The sequence below is a fragment of the Pogona vitticeps genome, chromosome 1, assembly GCF_051106095.1.
Source record: "Pogona vitticeps strain Pit_001003342236 chromosome 1, PviZW2.1, whole genome shotgun sequence".
NCBI classification, from domain to species: domain Eukaryota; kingdom Metazoa; phylum Chordata; class Lepidosauria; order Squamata; family Agamidae; genus Pogona; species Pogona vitticeps.
In genome coordinates this window covers 98,420,944-98,438,443 of record NC_135783.1, presented here as the reverse complement: position 1 = coordinate 98,438,443, position 17,500 = coordinate 98,420,944, and the positions used below count along the sequence as shown (strand labels likewise).

Here is a 17,500-nt window from a genome sequence, read left to right as displayed (position 1 = left end):
TGCTGTATGGTTATAAATGCTGCTGCTGCTGCCACCTACCCACCCCGAAATGTGTAAGTCTCGAAAGCCTGAGGAGCAGGCGCAGATCTATATAACTTTGCTTGAATTCCATGACAGTGTTTGAGGAAAAAATTCCAGTGGTTTATACTGAAGTTCTCAGTGTGCTATAATGCAAAGTTGTTTTTTTGACGATACTGAATGTGATATGTATAGCAGAGTACTTCCTTGCCTTATGTAAGGTTTGTAAACTTATTTAAGTTATGTAGACAAATCAAAGTGACAATACGTAACCTTCTAGCAGGTATGGTCACTGAGTTAAACAGCAATGATGCAAAACTCAGTTCACTTTGAAAATGTAAACCAAAGTTTCTTGATTCTTGCAAACTAACCATTCCCCAGTTTATATACTTTAAAGTTCTAGATCTTATTATTGTGAAATAAATAATCCCAGCAGCCACAGACTGAATTGCTAAGAGAGGCTATCAAACCTGTCTTATTATTCGAAGTTTACATTTTATTTTTATATATTGCAGGATGGTCACTATTACAAAATAGCCTTCTCAGGACAAAGAACCTTGCTCAGGGAAAATGCCATGTGATTCCTTTTTCTTTTACAGATTTACTTGCTTACTCAGAACAAACCCCCACTCCCCCCGAAAAAAAGCCTTTTATACTGCTATTTACTACTATATACATGTTATGAGCTGGTGATAGTAACTACCTCTGTTTATGTAAAAATGAGTTTCCAACAACTTGTATTCAATTTACTGCATTGTGTTTTCCTGTGAAAATGAAAGTACAGTATTTCTGTACAAAAGTGAACATTTCTGACTTGATGGTTACAAATATGGCTGAATTTCAGAGTTCAAGGCAGAGAAACTCCTTCTTCCTGAAGTTCGAAGCCAGATTGTTTACATAGGGAGTAATAAAGTTATTCTGTTTACAGCAAACAACTACCTCATACTTAACCATATAAGCAACATCTTTGGGCTGCTCAAGGCTTAAAGCTGGCTTTTGAACTTATGGTACATACCTGTTGTTGCTTTTTTACAACTCTTCTGCTTTTAATATTCTCCGTTTCTGTAATGTGCTTTCATTGCAAATTTGAGGGCAACTATGTTCTTTAAATTCAAAATGATGCATCAGCTTGAAGTGGTGTGAAAGTCTCTCTTAAAGTTTATACAGTATTTGGTTTTCTGCTTGAAGGGTAGATGGATGCTCTTCACAAATAACACAGAAAAGCAAGTGATTTTTCTAAGAAATTTCCAGCAGCTCTGCCTTGTAATAAGATCATACCATTCTGTTTTAATTTTTGCTCCCTGTTATTAAAGGTCAAATAATCTGCTTGAATTAAATGTAAACATAGCTAGGGTATATTCTTAAATGTAAAGACTGTAATATTTCTCTCATTTCAGCTGATGAAGTATACTTACAATTTTAAAGCTAATCATATACAGTAGTTGAGCTGTGTAACACTAAACAGTGTAGCTTGTGCAATTGCTGTAAAAGCATCTGATAAAAGTACACATTTCTCAGTTTTCTTACTCTAGCATTGGGCAAACCTAAGTAAATACTGATTTTATGGCTCCACATCTGGTGTCAGAAATTAACACCAGTTGAAATGTTAGACATCAGAGATTAATGTCAGTCAAATAAGCTGTTGCTTGTCAGACTGACAATGAGCTTTGATCGGCTTTGAAGATGATATTGTGATTTTTGAAATCCTGGTTTGTTGTGGCATCTAAATCAGTAAACTGGTTTGAACAGTGCTTGCTCATCAGGATCCAATTCTTTTTCTAGTTTAAAAGCAGCACTCACATCTTCCTGTGACATGTAAATCAGGAAAATAGTTTAACGAACCACAGTAGTGATTGTCAGAATGGGAACATGGAGATGTCCCCACTAGCTATCCTGTACTGGGGGAGGAAGATCTAAAGACAGCTGGCATAAGTCTGTGGATTAGAGCATCTGTCTGTGAAGTGACTTCCAATCCGTACTGTACATCCTGGGAAGAGGGCCCAGCCAAAGTAATCTGGAGTGTATGTGGTCAATACCTTGCTGATACTTGTGTGGCCTTTTTGTCAATTGACACAACCCTATAGCTCCACTAGAAGGAGGGACTGGTATGCTACTTCTGAGCACTTGGTCCCTAAGAAACCCCGATTGTGTCACCATAAGGTAGAATCAACTGGACAGTGTGTAAATAAATTGAAAAGATCTAAAGGGGGAAGGGGCCTGATCTGTGCATGGGGTTTTCCACTGTGATAGAGAGCTCTGTGCAGTTAGGTTCTCAGTCCTGAGATAACTTCACAGGCTCTCCTTTTCATGCCTTCTGTCCTAGATCCACATGTGGATCTCAGAGCCAGAGATAGGCAGGGTTAAGTAGACACAGCCTTGCTTAGTTGTAATCATGGGTTGGTATCCAAACAAAGTTAACATCTTCCTTGGTGTTGGTTATGGAGCAGAGTGACCAAATATGGGCAGCCGGCTTGTTCTTGGGTTAAGATTATTATCCCTGAATTGGATCAATATGAAGGTCTTAAAATAATAGGCATCTGTATCTTTAAATGTTGGGAAACAGCAAAAATGTCTCATTAATTGAAATGGGGTCCCTGCCGCACACCCAGATTGGAGCCTTCCTGCCCTCAGTATATGGACTAATGCATCATTAGACTCTCCAGACTCTATAGTAAAGTTGGTAAGGGTTGTGCCCACTGAATTGACCAATAATATTATGTGCACGCTTGTATAGCATCTCTTGGATATACCACTCTGGAAAGGGAAAGATAACAGAACCAGTAATTGGGTGCCATTTTAGTACGAAAATTAGCTCTAAAATATAATTAACTTGCCAAGTAAAGGCTACTCAATGAAAGAAAAAACTTTAATTTGTTCTAGCTTTATCCCAAAGTTACTTCTAGGACATAGTTTTGTGGATGGAGGCCCATAAAACTGTTTATAGACCCTTTGACCTTCTTTGTAAGAAAAATTATAAAGAATGTGGGAAGATCTCGTTAAGTCTTAAAGCTAATTTAAATTAATTTATCTCTAAGAAATTTTTATCATAAAAATATATGTATGTGTGTTTTTCTTCCCCTTGGGTTTTAAAGGATGTGAGAGTAATTGGGTAAAGGTGTAAGTGTGTGCAGATGCACTGAGTTTAATTTTACTAGATGTCTTTAATAAGATTTGATTATTTTGTCTTTGTTTGCTTTCTGAACACTTGTTAAATGTCTTGTTCTGTTTCATGACAGCTTTTTAAAAGGTATGCTGGTTGTGTTATTTCTGTCGTTACTCGTTAGTAACAAGACGGTGGAATAAGAACAATAGCTTCAGTTTAGGCAATTTACCAGGGGACGGGGAGGGTGGCAAGGAATTTGTGCCACGGGGCCAAATTCAGCCATCTGATGGCAGGTACCATCTGGTCAGTCCCACTTCCAAGCCCAGATTCAGAAGAGGGGTGTGGAAGAGCAGATTTGATGGCAAACGTGGCCAGACAGCAGAACATTTGGGGGCTTCCCTAATCCAAGGCTCCTCCAGTAACACTGGTTGCGGCCCAGCTTTGTGTGACTAGGATTGTAAGCTTAAAGCTGCTCTGGAAGCACACCACTTTTCTTATGAAGGTGCAATGTGCCAGGCAGAGCAACATAATGAGAATTAAGCTGAATGTTAGAAAATACTTGGACGTTAGCTATGATGGTTGCTTGCCTAAAATGGCAAACTTAAGGAAAGACATCATAATGGTTTTGACTACCTCTTGCATTTTACTACTTTTTATCTAATAAGCTGGTTAACATGTATTACCATAATGGCTTGAATCTGTTTTGTTCACAGTAGACTTAATAACCAGAGACCAAAGTGAACACTTGATATCTGTGTGTCTTGAATATTGTCTTCTTCTCTAGTGTTTCTACAGCTGTCCTCTGTAGTATATAGATTACCTCATGGTCCATTTTGATTCATATTTTGTTTACAAGTTCTAATTAAAAAGATCACTTGAATTGTTTGAGTCTTTGAATTAAAAGACAGTGAGTTGATTTTTGTTTTTTAAAGTTCATTTCCATGTGTACTGCCTCTTATATTGTTGGACTGAAGCACTGATTGCCTTTCTACATATCCTGTATTTTATATTTTCATTTAATGCCTATTGCCTAACATTTTTATTTCTGTGAATCACTGATTTGTGTCTGAGGTTTAAAAGGATTACTTGATAAAAATAAAACATATAATGTTGGCATTTACCAAAGCTTTCTGAAATGTTATTATGTTGTGCATGCAGGATGGAGGTAGAAGTGGCCTAAGCCAGACTTTGGAAAACTTCTTCTACATACCTGTTTGTTTCAGTGTGAACTTTAATGAATCCAAATCCATTTCTTCTAATCTACAAATGTGTCTGAGAAAGTAGATGCAAAACCATGAGAGTTCTCACTGAAATCAAGCTCTTATTTTTCAGGGTGCCATAATATTTTGCCCGCCCCTGCCCCCATGTTTTTCCTTTTTTAAACTTTAATTCTGCCAACATCTTGAAACACTAACATGGCTACCTTCTGAACATTTTTCCATACAGTTACAAAAGTGTCCTAAATCTGAGTAAAGTGTGGTTCTTTTAGTTTTTTCATTTCTGCAAATGATACATTTGTTCTTATACTGCCTTGGTATATTGTCATGTGTGAAACTACTTACACAGCTAGTTGTGCAAATAGTTCCACAGTGGATACTGTATTGGATTCCTCCAATACAAATGCCTCCTCCACAGATTATATCCACGGTACATTCTTACATGAATTTGCTGCAACTTTAACGTCATGGCTCCATCCTATGGAGGTCTGGGGTTTGTGGTTTTGTAGAGATTTACAATTGTCCATTCAAAAACTCTGGTGCAGGAAAGTGCACCAGAGCACTCTAGCAGAGAATTCAAAATCTCCTATCAAATCACAGATGACAAGATTCTTGTTCATGGTCTCTGAATGCACACCAGTAGAGTGTGCAGAGTATACTCTGAATACACACTTTACTGTGAGGGTGAAGTGCTTCCTCCACCCTCACAGAGTGTTCTGGAACCATTGATACCCATCAAGATCAAGGGAATTCTTCCCTGGTTCCTTCTACACTAAGTAACCTCCCTTCTACCTAGGGTAGACTAAGTCTATGCAGCTCTCCAATGAAATCAGTGCTCTTCTCCCCCGCTGTCCACTTCAATATTCCAGATCACAATACCAAATTTGCTACACAGAAGAACACTGACACTAGCCAAGATCTCAGCATTTTCCCAAGGAACATCATCATACCTTGCAGCCCATCTTCCCAGTATGTGCACTAGCAATACTGTTGCCCAGAGAAGAAGTTTCAAAGCTTATGGTGCTCCCAAACACTGTGATACCAACCAAACTTTCGTGGAGCTGCCTATACAAAAGGTCCATCACTCCACTGCCCTGGAGACTACACAGCTTCAGCCTCTCATACTGACATTGCCTCCCTTAATTCCTTCTCTATCACACTCAGTGCCAATAATCAGAGCCAATCCTGACCATGGCCATTTACATGGTGCTGCAAGTAATTAATGCCTTCTATGACTTTTTTATGGGCAGGATACAATGCCTCTCTGCAAGTGTGACTAACACGTAAGTTTCTGTATTGTTCAGATTTGGATCTACTGCAGGTCCACACGAAGCCTCCTTTTTCTTTTAAGTGCAATCTTATTGATCACAAGTGAAAGTCAAATACAGTGGTGCCTCGCATTGCGACAATAATCGGTGCAGCAAAAATCGCTGCAAAGCGATTTTGTCACTGTGCGATATTAAAAAGCCCATAGGAATGCATTGAAACTCCTTTAATGCATTCCTATAGGCTTCAGACTCACCTTTAAGCGAAAATCCTCCATACGGCGGCCATTTTCGCTGCCCGGTAAGCAAGGAATCCGTCCCAGAAAACAGCGGGTGGCCATTTTTTTTACCCAGTGGCCATTTTGGAACCACGATCAGCTGTTAAAAAAATCATCGCTTTGCGATGATCAGTAAGCGAAACAGGGTACCGATCATCGCAAAGCGATTTTTCCCCATTTAAAACATTGCAATGCAATCGCAAAAGCGATCGCAAAAAGTTTGTTGGTATGCGATTTCATCGTTAAATGAGGCGCCAGTTAAGCGAGGCACCACTATATGAATGAGCCTTGTTGCAAGTGTCCTTACTACAGGGCAGTACACTGCAGTTCAATAAACAACCCAGGCCCCCTTATTTCTCTGCCCCCTTTCCTGCCTTCTGCCCGCCTCCTCCCTTTTATCCCTGTTGCTGGCCCCTGGGCCTGGTGCCAGCTGGGGAGAATTCTGCCAATTTGTTCCTGTTCCCCAACCAGCAGTGGTCAATTTTGCAAAACGTCTCTAATGCATAGCCAACACAAATGGAATCCCCTGCCCACTCTTAATTCATCGGGTTGCATTTGTTTTGTTTTTCCCCTATAAGTGTCCTAGTACTAATTTGTTATAACAATATCACAGTTCGGGGGGGGGGGGGGACCAGACCAGTAGGTCCTGTGCTTGAAATCACATGCAAAGTGTTAAGGGCTGTACACAGGGATTGTGAAGTAAAAGGAGCTAAACAATGTAGTAGGTCCTAGACAACAGGATATTTGTATTCATTTCCTCTGGATATCGAATATCATCGTCACCACAGGTGGCTGGGCTGATTGGACCCTTTCCTCCAGAACCAGGCCATCCACTTACCACTCCCGGCATGGTTTGCACAGCTGTTGTCCTTTGTGCTGTGCCAGTCGTGGAAGAAGCCCAGTCTGGGCTTCTTCGCCCCCCTGTGCTGCTGACCCACCTGGCAACGAGATGGGATGATGAGTCTCCTCACTCAACTGCTGAGTGATCACCAGCGCAGGGAGGTGGGGAAGCCTGAGTCAGGCTACTTCTGTGATTGGCACGGTGTGCTGGAAGTGGTAAGTGGATGGCCAGGTTCTGGCCGGAAGGTCCAGTTGACCCGGCCACCAATGCTGGTGAAACAAATATCCCATCTGTAGTAGGAACGTTATGTCTGCAATACACACACCACTAAGCTAGTAACCCAATTTTCTTTGAAGTGTTTAATCTGCCTATTTTTATTCCTGACAAATTTATGACGCCTTCCACTAATGGTTGTATTTCTGTCATGATGCTTACAAACCTGAACTTTCACAATCTGTTCTAGTACCTTCCCATGTGTTGAACCCAGACTGATCTTCCTCCTACCTTCTCTCAACATGACACTTTTAAAAAAATGATTGCAATAGTTAACTATTTCGAAAACATAGAAGGAGAATCGTCACACAGATTCACAGCCCAATGGATATTCTTTGTAAATTGCTGGAATTAAAATTTCAAGTACACAATGAAATAATGTGTGCCCTGTTTCCCTGAAAATAAGACCTAACCTGAAAATAAGCCCTAGTATGATAATAATGCCCTCCACCATTGTGCAGCAACCAGAAGGTGACAGGACTGTATTTGAATAAATGTAGCTTGTTGTACATGAAAAAAATAAAACATCCCCTGAAAATAAGCCCTACAGCATTTTTTGGAGCAAAAATTAATATAAGACCCTGTCTTATTTTCAGGGAAACTCAGTATTTTTCTCCTTATTAAAGATGGGTATTGCCATAGCTTTGCAATATTTATGTACAATGGACATTAGCAAATGGGTGAAAATGGAAGCAATGTCAGTTTTGTGAGGAGAGATGAGAACTGCAAGTGTTTTATATACCAAAAGTTCTACAATGTCAAGTCCCTTATTACCTTATGGATTCATTGGTTAAGCAGGAATTGTGCTAGGCCAGTGGTTCCCAGCCTTGGGTCCCCAGATGCTCTTAGACTAAAACTCCCAGAAGTCATCACCACTAGCTGTGCTCATGGCTGAGGATCATACTGGACCAGTGATGTGATCATCCCCACCCCCCACCCCCATTAATCAATGTTTCAACCACTGCACAAGGCACTCTTCAAAAATGTACTTGTGGAAATCAGGGGAAGTGGGAAAGGCTTGGCTTCATTCCATTGTGTGAATTAGCTTTAGTGTATATTTTCTTGACAACATACTCTACTGTTCTGATACAGATGGATGGATGGAGGGGTCTTCGGAGAACTATAAGTGACACACTGTCAAAGCAAGTATTCAATCTGTCTCTGAAGTATAACTGCCTGACAGACAATTAAAAATCTTGAACTAATCTTACAAGCGTGTGATGGGTAACTTGTCTGTTTTGCTTCCAACAGGTTTGTTCTAAATAAAAGGTGTCAGAGCTATCACTCAAGAGTATCAAAAGCTCAAGATGAAAAGATGCAGTGCCTGTCACTTGACATTCATATAGTAAGAAAACGTAACTCAACATGAGTTTGGTAAGGCGGGATAGCTCAGCAGGGGGTGGAGAGGTCAATCCCATGCTGTGTCTTGTAGGAGAAGATCCAACCTGGGTGGCCTTGGACAAACAACATGGCCCCAGAATGCCACCAGCAGAAAAGAATGGTAAACCAGTTCGGAGTATGCTATATCTAAGAAACTTTATGAACTGTTACTTGATGGCACACTGTTGTTGCTGTTATTATGATACTATTAAATATATAGGCATAAAAAGTTGCTAGAGAGAGGCCAGGTGTAACATCATGGGTTTTTTAAAAAAAAAACACATTCATCTGCGCAAACATATCAGACAAAAAAACCCACAACAAAGCTTAAAAGAGAAAGAAAAAGAAAAATGAAACAAAAATGTTGTGGCACCTTAAAGATTAATTGCTATACTTCAATGAAATCTTACACTGATTCAGACAGCTTGCCACTTGTGTCAACTATGCTGCTGCTACCTTGTAGACTGATAATTGGCATTATTTACAGCCTGACAGCCCAGTTCTATTACTAATGATCCACTGTCACTTTGTCCATTACCTGTATTCCCACCTGTTATGGGACCATGGATAAATGTGACAGTCATGCAGTCTCACTCTTATGCCTGAAGAAGTGGACCTGATCGACAGAAGTTCACATTGAAATATAGCAGTGAGTTTGTAAGGTGCTAAAATCTCCCCCCCCTTTTTTTTTAAAAACTGTCAGTTGAACAGTTGAAGTGCTTTCAAAATTCAGTTTAAAGGTATAATCCTATCCAGCTGTGGTGGACAAGTTTTGTCCTAGCCAGAATAATCAATGTTGAGGAATTATAGGATTTATCATTCAAGACCATTCTGAAGGCCAGGATTCACTGTCCTGTTACACACATGTACCTGGGAATTAAGCCCATTGGGTGTTATGGAATTTAATCCTAACAGCCATACAACCAAAGGACTGCACTTTGAATGGAAGTCACTCTACTTTGCATGCAGGTGTCCTTTTCAAACTGTGGCATGGCCAAGAAGTGATGGGGGGGAACTCCTCACTTGATGCCCTGTAGAGCCACTGCTAGGTAAAGGTTCCCCTTGACAATTTTTGTCCAGTTGTGTTTGACTCTAGGGGGCAGTGCTCATCCCCGTTTCCAAACCATAGAGCCAGCGTTTGTCTGAAGACAATCTTCCGTGGTCACATGGCCAGTGCGACTTAGACACGAAACGCTGTTACCTTCCCACCGAGGTGGTCCCTATTTATCTACTTGCATTTGCATGCTTTTGAACCGCTGGGTTGGTGGGAGCTGGGACAAGCGACAGGTGCTCACTCCGTCACGTGGATTCGATCTAACAGCTGAAGATCTACAGAACTTACCGCACACAGGCTTCTGAGGTTTAACCTGCAGCGCCACCACGTCCCTCCAGAGCCACTGCTAGTCAGTGTCAACTGCATCACAAGCTAAGAGGGACACATTTTCTCACTCCAGATAAAGCTGCATCCCATGTTCCTATGCATGTCCAATTAAGAATTAACCTCCTGAGACTTTCCTCGACAGATAAATTTAAGATGGTCCTTCAGATGGTTTGTACTATAATTCCCATTAGTCCCAGCCAGCATGGCTGGTGGTCAGGGATGATGGGAGACCTATCTAAAACTTCTGAAGGCCGCCATGTTGGAAACTGTTCTATAAATACATTCAAAAACACTTTTGGAGGTTGTCAGCTCAAGATCTGAAGGTAAACTCTGAATCTGACTTCCATATGGGTGGGATATAAATCCATTTAAAACTAAATGATTGAAAGAATGAATACCAGTAAGGCTTTCTAAGAACTGATAGGTGCAGCATTGAACAGAGAGACTGCCCTTAAGGAACTTTTGCCTTATTTTAAAAGTACAAGAATCCTTCCAAGTCTAATAACTCTAACTAAGAAGGTACTATTAATGTTTCATGGTTATACTTGTTTTTCAGAACAAAATCAGATGTAATGTGAGCCCAGGGGCCACAGTCCAGCATAAGACCCACTGCTTTCACAGACAAAAGACCCCCCCAAAAACAGCCTATGCTTTTCTTATTATTGCCAAAATTGAGTGAATCCATTATAAGTGGGTTGCAGATCACATGCATTATTTCAGAGTGGGCAACATTTGTATTGAGTGCACCGCTTCCTCATGGCCACTGTTTTGTTGTTGTTTAATCGCTAAGTCATGTCCAACTCTTCGTGACCCCATGGATCAGAGCACGACAGGCCCTCCTGTCTTCCACTGCCTCCCGGAGTTGGATCAAATTCATGTTGGTAGCTTCAATGACACTGTCCAGACATCTCGTCCTCTGTTATCCCCTTCTCCTCTTGCCTTCACACTTTCCCAATGTCAGTGTCTTTTCCAAGGAGTCTTCTCTTCTCATGAGATGGCCAAAGTATTGGAGCTTCAGCTTCAGGATCTGTCCTTCCAGTAAGCACTCAGGGTTGATTTCCTCCAGCATCACAAATCAAAAGCATCAGTTTTTTGGCGGTAACCCTTTTTATGGTTCAGCTCTCACTTCCATACATCGCTACTGGAAAAACCATAGCTTTAACTATGCTGAGCTTTGTTGGCAAAGTGATGTCTTTGGTTTTTAAGATGCTATCTAGGTTTGTCATCGCTTTCCTCCCAAGAAGCAGGTGTCTTTTAATTTTGTGGCTGCTGTCCCCATCTGCAGTGATCATGGAGCCCAAGAAGGTAAAATCTGTCACTGCCTCCATATTTTCCCCTTCTATTTACCAGGAGGCGATGGGACCAGTGGCCATGATCTTGGTTTTTTTGATGTTGAGCTTCAGACCATTTTTGGCGCTCTCCTCTTTCGCCCTCATTAAGAGGTTCTTTAATTCTTCCCCACTTTCTATCATCAGAGTGGTATCTTCTGCATATCTGAGGTTGTTGATATTTCTTCCGGAAATCTTAATTCTAGTTTGGGATTCATCCAGTCCAGCCTTTTGCATGATGTATTCTGCATATAAATTACATAAGCCGCAGCATAATATATACCCTTGTCATACTCCTTTCCCAATTTTGAACCAATCAGTTGTTCCATATCCAGTTCTAACTATTGCTTCCTGTCCCACATATAGATTTCTCAGGAGATAGATGAGGTGGTCAGGCACTCCCATTTCTTTAAGAACTTGCCATAGTTTACTGTGGTCCACACAGTCAAAGGCTTTTGCATAGTCACTGTTTTGAGGAAGGGGCTATTTGGGTTTTGGGCAGAGTTAAAGTCAGCAGTGGATGAGGCCAGAGTACAAACTGGGCAAGACCACTTCCTTCCATTCTCTCCCTTACTCATTCTCTATGGCATCTTTCTCTTTTCCTCCTTGCTAGGCCACTGAGAAGGGAGCAGATCACACATGTAGAGAGCTGAACTGGTCACTTACAGGCAGCTTTTGAAATGGGGCAAAAAGGTGTAAGTTGCCTATCACAGTCTTCTTCTAACATTCTAATTTATTTATTTATTTATTTATTAGATTTTTACCTCGCTCCTCTAGACAATGTCTACTCGGGGTGGCTTACAACCCAGGCCTCCATTTGGAGACCAGAAATCAGAGTGACGATTATCTCAAGTGCACATGATATCCTATTATATAATGTTTGTTATTAGTTTAATAGTGAAATCCCATCTCAGAAATGTTGGGACTATGTAACAAACATTTATATTGATGTATTTGAATACAATGATTCTGTGTGTTTTATTGAACAGTATAAAAACATGTAGCACAGGACATGCTTCCTCAGCTGGGTTGACAGTTGTGCAGTGCCACTATAGGTTCTTGGCATATATTTCCATATACACCCAAGGTAAGGAAAGAGAATTTATGCGTATTTTCAGCCAGAGGTGTCTGAGCTAATCTTGGATTAATCTAAGTCAATACACTGCTGAAATTTCATTCCTGCATCACCTTTTACTTCAGAGAGGATGATGGGGAATTCATGTCCCAAGAGTAGTCTGGACAGGAAACAAGGATGTGGTTGTAATATATTATTAATCTCTAAGGGGGAAACAACGGAGGAACATTAGAAACTGAAGTGCAGTCAATTACTAGAGCCGGATGTTATTCAGCTGGAAATTCAGATAGCAAGTCTGGTTTGCAACAGTTTCTCGTTAATCTCAGGCCATCACACCTGTGCTGTGAACAGTTGCAAGGGAATAAATTTTTGCAGTTCTCACTGTTGTTAAGTGCTGTCAGGTGATTTCTGGTAACTCTTAAGAATTAACCTTCAAAATATCCTGTCATCAACAACTATGTTAGGTCTTGCAAACCAAAGTCTTGTGTCTTCCTTAATTCAGTAAAACCAACCCATGTTTTAGTCATCTTTTCCTACTGCCTTCAACTTTCTCCAGCATCATCTTTGTGTTTTGCCTTGTCTTGATATGTTCAAAGTAAAACAGCCTCCATTCAGTAATTTTCCTTTCTAGTGAAAACTTAGACTTGATTTCATGCAGAACCCATTTATTTCCTTTCTGATGGCCCAGCACATTTCAAATAATTTTTTTCCTGCCAGCTTTCTTCTTTGTTCAGCTTTGACATCCATGCATTATAATTCACAATATAGTAGTCTAGATAATGACATCTTCACAGCTGGCCATCCATTGCACATAAAAAGGAACAAACAAACTAAACTCATTTCCTTGAAGGGTGGGAGGCCCACTAAGAGAAAAGGAGTAAAGGACTTAGCAAAAGAATTAGAGGCAAAGACACCCAGTCTCACCTATTGATTTCTTTAGATTCAGTGTTTCTCTATTTTCTCTAACAAGCTTCTCTGCTATTTTTAAAGGATAAATCATGGGGTGGTTTCTATCTGGAAATCAGAGGTAGGGGACATGATTTTGAGGGCCTTTCCAGCACATCCTTTCTCAAATCTGCAATGATGATGATACTTCTCAGTAAGCTGAAATATCACCACAAATTATTATCTTTCGTTATTAATCTTTTTGGACTGTTAAGTCTGTCCCTTTTAAATTGGAAACAGCAGAGATTCACATGGTACAACAAGAAAATGTTTGATTTTATCCAGCAAGACCCCAGTTTGAAGTTGATTTCATGATTGCTCTTGTATATGTGTTTACTTCTAAAAACACAATCGTGTGATTGGCTTGTATGAGGACACATGGTCATATATCATGGCAAACCTGTCAACTAGATATGAAGAAATAGTGCATGTTGTTCTGCTTAAATTTTTCTAAGGTTTATAGTTCACAAGTAACTTCTGTGTGAGATATAACTTAACACTTGAATATTCTGGAAACCTAACTACTGTATGCTGCTTTCTATATGGCATAAGACATTTGTGGTAGCCTTAATTAAGGTTGCTATATACAGCTACAATTTGGTCATTTGACAATGACTAATTGGAGAAACTTCCATTCATTTATGCAAGCACCCAGCAGATAAGTCTTTTTTAAAAAATTGGTCAAAGGATCAACATTTGATGACTGAAAAGTCCAGTGAAAACCACATATTGGTCATTGAAAGAAGACCAATAAGCAGCCCTTTCCTGAAACATTTAGATGACTCACTTGAAAATACTGGTTAATTTTAATTAAATTCAACAAATAAATGGGTCATAGATTAAAAATTAAATAACACCCATTGATTCTATGGATCTATTCTATTTGGAACTATTAACTGCAATGGTCTATAAATATATCAGTGTCCTGTAGAAAATAAGTTGGCCACAACTTGGTAGCCTCTGTTCCTGCTTCTTTTCATTCATGAACTTTAGAAGAGCTTTTGCTTCCTGGTAGCTTCTAGTGTTCATCTGATAACTCATTTGGGCAATTCAGCAGCTGCCTGAGGTTCTCAGGTATTTCCAGCAAGAGCCTTCGGCACAGACATTTTAGTTATACAACACAGCAAGCCTGAAAATCTCAGCAGCAGGTTCACCTCATCACAAAGCAAGTGTGCCTATATGATGTATATGAATCCAAAGCTGTTATTTTTAGGTAGTGAATGGCTGGTAAAGGAAATGAATACAGGAGGAGGTATTTAAAAATGCAGGTGTTCAAAATGTTTTAAATAGATTTATTGTACACATGTTAAATCCATCTTTCTCATATGTACATTCATATTAAAAAATAACCTTCGGCCATTGTCTCTGCAGATATGAAACAACATAAAGTCTTATAACTGTGCCATACTAAATTTATTATTGTTCAAATTATAGTCAAATTGGTTAATCCAAATCAGCCACATTGATTTTTTTACAATGTTTGTAAAGCTGTAAGGGAACTTCGTTTCTATAAAGTCCAACTGTAGGAAATCTATTTACTTTATACAAAAGAGCAAGGAGTACAAATAAGACCACTGCAGAACAGCAGTTTTGTTTGGAAAAGCTAAGCACTTGGTTTAAAAATAAATATTAACTTTCATGGTTATTAGATGAGATTGTTTAAGCATATAGCCTTTAAAAAGGTATCAATTTACAAAATTTGTAGTTTCTCATTTTTGAGACATCTGCTAATAACAAGCATTTCCTCTCAAGCATTTTCTTCAAAGTTCTTGCCAGGACAAGCCCCGCTGATGCTTGTGATTTGTCTTCCAAACCAGTTGTTACTGTGATGACTTTAGAAAATTCAGTCACAATAAGATAACTTTCAAATCCTATTGATTTCAATGTGAGAGAAGACACACAAAGATCCAGTTTAAATCAACTCGGATGGAAGTGCTCCTTAATTAGGCCTCAACACATCTTTACAATGCAGCTAAAATAAAAATATGCTACAGTTGATTGTTGATGTTCCCATCAGATATATGTCAAAGAATCCATTTTACTATACAATAATTTGGATAATATCCAACTGTGTATTTAACAGCACAATGAATAATAGCACTAGATAATTCCTATTCCTGGGGAAAAGCATGGCACTATAAACATATATAAAACATTTATTAGCTCCACACCATTTTTACATTCAGTTGAACTCGTTGAAGTGGGCTTCCCTTCCCCCTCTGCTCCATGGCAGATTCTCTAGATGCCTGAGAATAGTACCTCCAGGTCTGGGACCCATGGCTGGTCATGGTGAGCTGTGGTACAAGGACTCTGCAATCCACTACCAGGCAAAGGTACCTTCCATGAGTGAAGCCCTCCCACACACTGAAAACTAATCCTGAATCAATCTCATATCATTCAGTAAGGATGGGATTACATTGTCATTCTTTTTAGTGTAACATTGCAAATAGTATAAGCCTAAGGTCCTGCTATAGTGGGCATGCTTATCTGCACCACACATTTGTACCACTTTTAAACACTTGGCACATTGTTGGACTGCTCAAAAGAAATGTAATTAACCTAGTTATTGTAATATTATCTCACTCCACCGAGAGAGAGAGAGAGAGAGAGAGAGAGAGAGAGAGAGAGAGAGAGAGAGGATTAAAAGTATACTTCTGATTAAACATTATTAAAAGTCTACTTTGGAGGAGGAACCTACCTCAGCATCAGCACTGTGGAAGGGAGCACACACATGATAGAATATCTCTATGGCATGCTGTGCAGCAGCTGAGCTAGTAATCTTATTAGGCAGGGCTGGACTTAGTCAATGCAACTCCTTTCCTCAGCCTGTTGTGAAAAAAAGTCTCATCCTGCAAGTGCACCACCAGACTTACAATGGTTGGAAACAACCTGCATCATATTTAAAAAAGCAGTCAAGTATCAAAGATCCATTTACTAGCAAAATGAACATGCACAACGGATGGCACAGCTTTCTATAGGATGTCACTGCAAAGTGACTTAAAATCAATGTTCTTGACATTTTTTATTTAAGACTTCAATTTCAATTCCATTTTCTCCAGTCCAGCAATTTCTGGTGGCTACAAATAATTCATTATTTTGAAAAGAAGAGACTGGACCTCGGCATGAATATCACTCACTAACAAAGATGAGACAGTCCACCCACCTAGGCACTGGGATAATTGTTCCAAGTCCCACGCACAGGCCCTATGAGTTGTGCCACGCACAGGCCCTATGAGTTGGGTCAACGTATAAAAATACACTAAGAAGCTATTTTGTGGCAAAAAAAAAACCCAAAGCAAAACACACACACACACACACACACACACTTTAATCATTTCATCAACATGTCTTTCCCTGTCTGCCATACTCGTGATCAGCTTGTGCAAATGACCAGAATTCAGGCCACTGAGGTCACTTGAGATTCAGATAGATCAGTAGATGGAACTTCAAAGACATCATCTTCCACACTTTCTTCAATAGGTTTCATTTTTTGTGATGTTCTTAAGTGAGGGGACGGTGGGCCTGCCAACGTTTTCAAAAGGAGACAAATTAAAATGACATGTTAAATTTAATTTAAAAAAAAAACACCTTATTCTAGGTATGAAGATATACACACTGAAGCAGAGAGGTTTTCAGATGAAAGGAAGGCACGCTGAATTAGGGTACTCTGGATGTCAGACAGACAAGGGGGAAAAGTGAACTACCTTCTGGATTGTTTCTCGGAATCCTAGTGTTACCATTCTCACGCTTGATTTATTCCATTTAATTTGAATTGACTGATTCTGGCCACGATACTTTTAGGGAATGCACATTCCTCCCAGTTCAGCCAGTTCCTCTTTGTGTGCCCAGCCTGGTACTTACTTCAAAACTGGTCACGCAGGGACCTTACACAATTGCCCTTCTGCTCCTAAAAGGATATTGCTATCTGCTGCTTTTTTTGTCTTCTATGAACTCAGATAATCATTGATTTTATCCACCCTGGAATCAAGACAACATATGGAGGAATTGACTCCCCAAATCCCCACTAATCCAATGGGCCTACTCCAGTTGCAGCTTACTGCTGGATTTCAGCCATTGAGTTATTGCTTGTATTTGTTTTTTAAATCATGTTGTGAGAAATCTTATGTCCAAGTACTGGGGGGGGGGAGAGAGGGAAAGAAAGAAAGAAAGAAAGAAAGAAAGAAAGAAAGAAAGAAAGAAAGAAAGAAAGAAAGAAAGAAAGAAAGAAAGAAAGAAAAGAAAGAGGAAACCCACACTGGACATCCTATCTCTCTGTCCTCTGTGGAAAAGTTTCAGTTTTCTCAAATAGTATGTTTTTATGTTTCATAAGCATCTAAAACAATGGAGTTCCTATAGTTTGTAGCAATAATAGAATATATTATACTCTTGCACTGAA

At 39.7% G+C, this 17,500-nt stretch overlaps 1 protein-coding gene across 4 annotated transcripts in view; it reads right to left on the bottom strand.

Annotated features, from left to right (window-relative positions):
• Positions 1–14,382: 14,382 nt before the first annotated feature.
• The window catches only part of POPDC1 (popeye domain cAMP effector 1), a 31,037-nt gene continuing 27,919 nt past the window's right edge, over positions 14,383–17,500 (bottom strand). For 3 of the 4 annotated variants that reach the window (XM_072998321.2, XM_020780032.3, XM_020780115.3), the window contains one exon: positions 14,383–16,626. Coding sequence is in view for 2 of the 4 variants with exons in the window: in XM_020780032.3 (XP_020635691.3) it covers positions 16,502–16,626 (125 nt within the window). In the remaining 2 variants the exon portion in view is untranslated. Of the gene's footprint in view, positions 16,629–17,500 lie in introns of all 4 variants that reach the window. The other variant, XM_078385358.1, reaches the window with a different exon arrangement.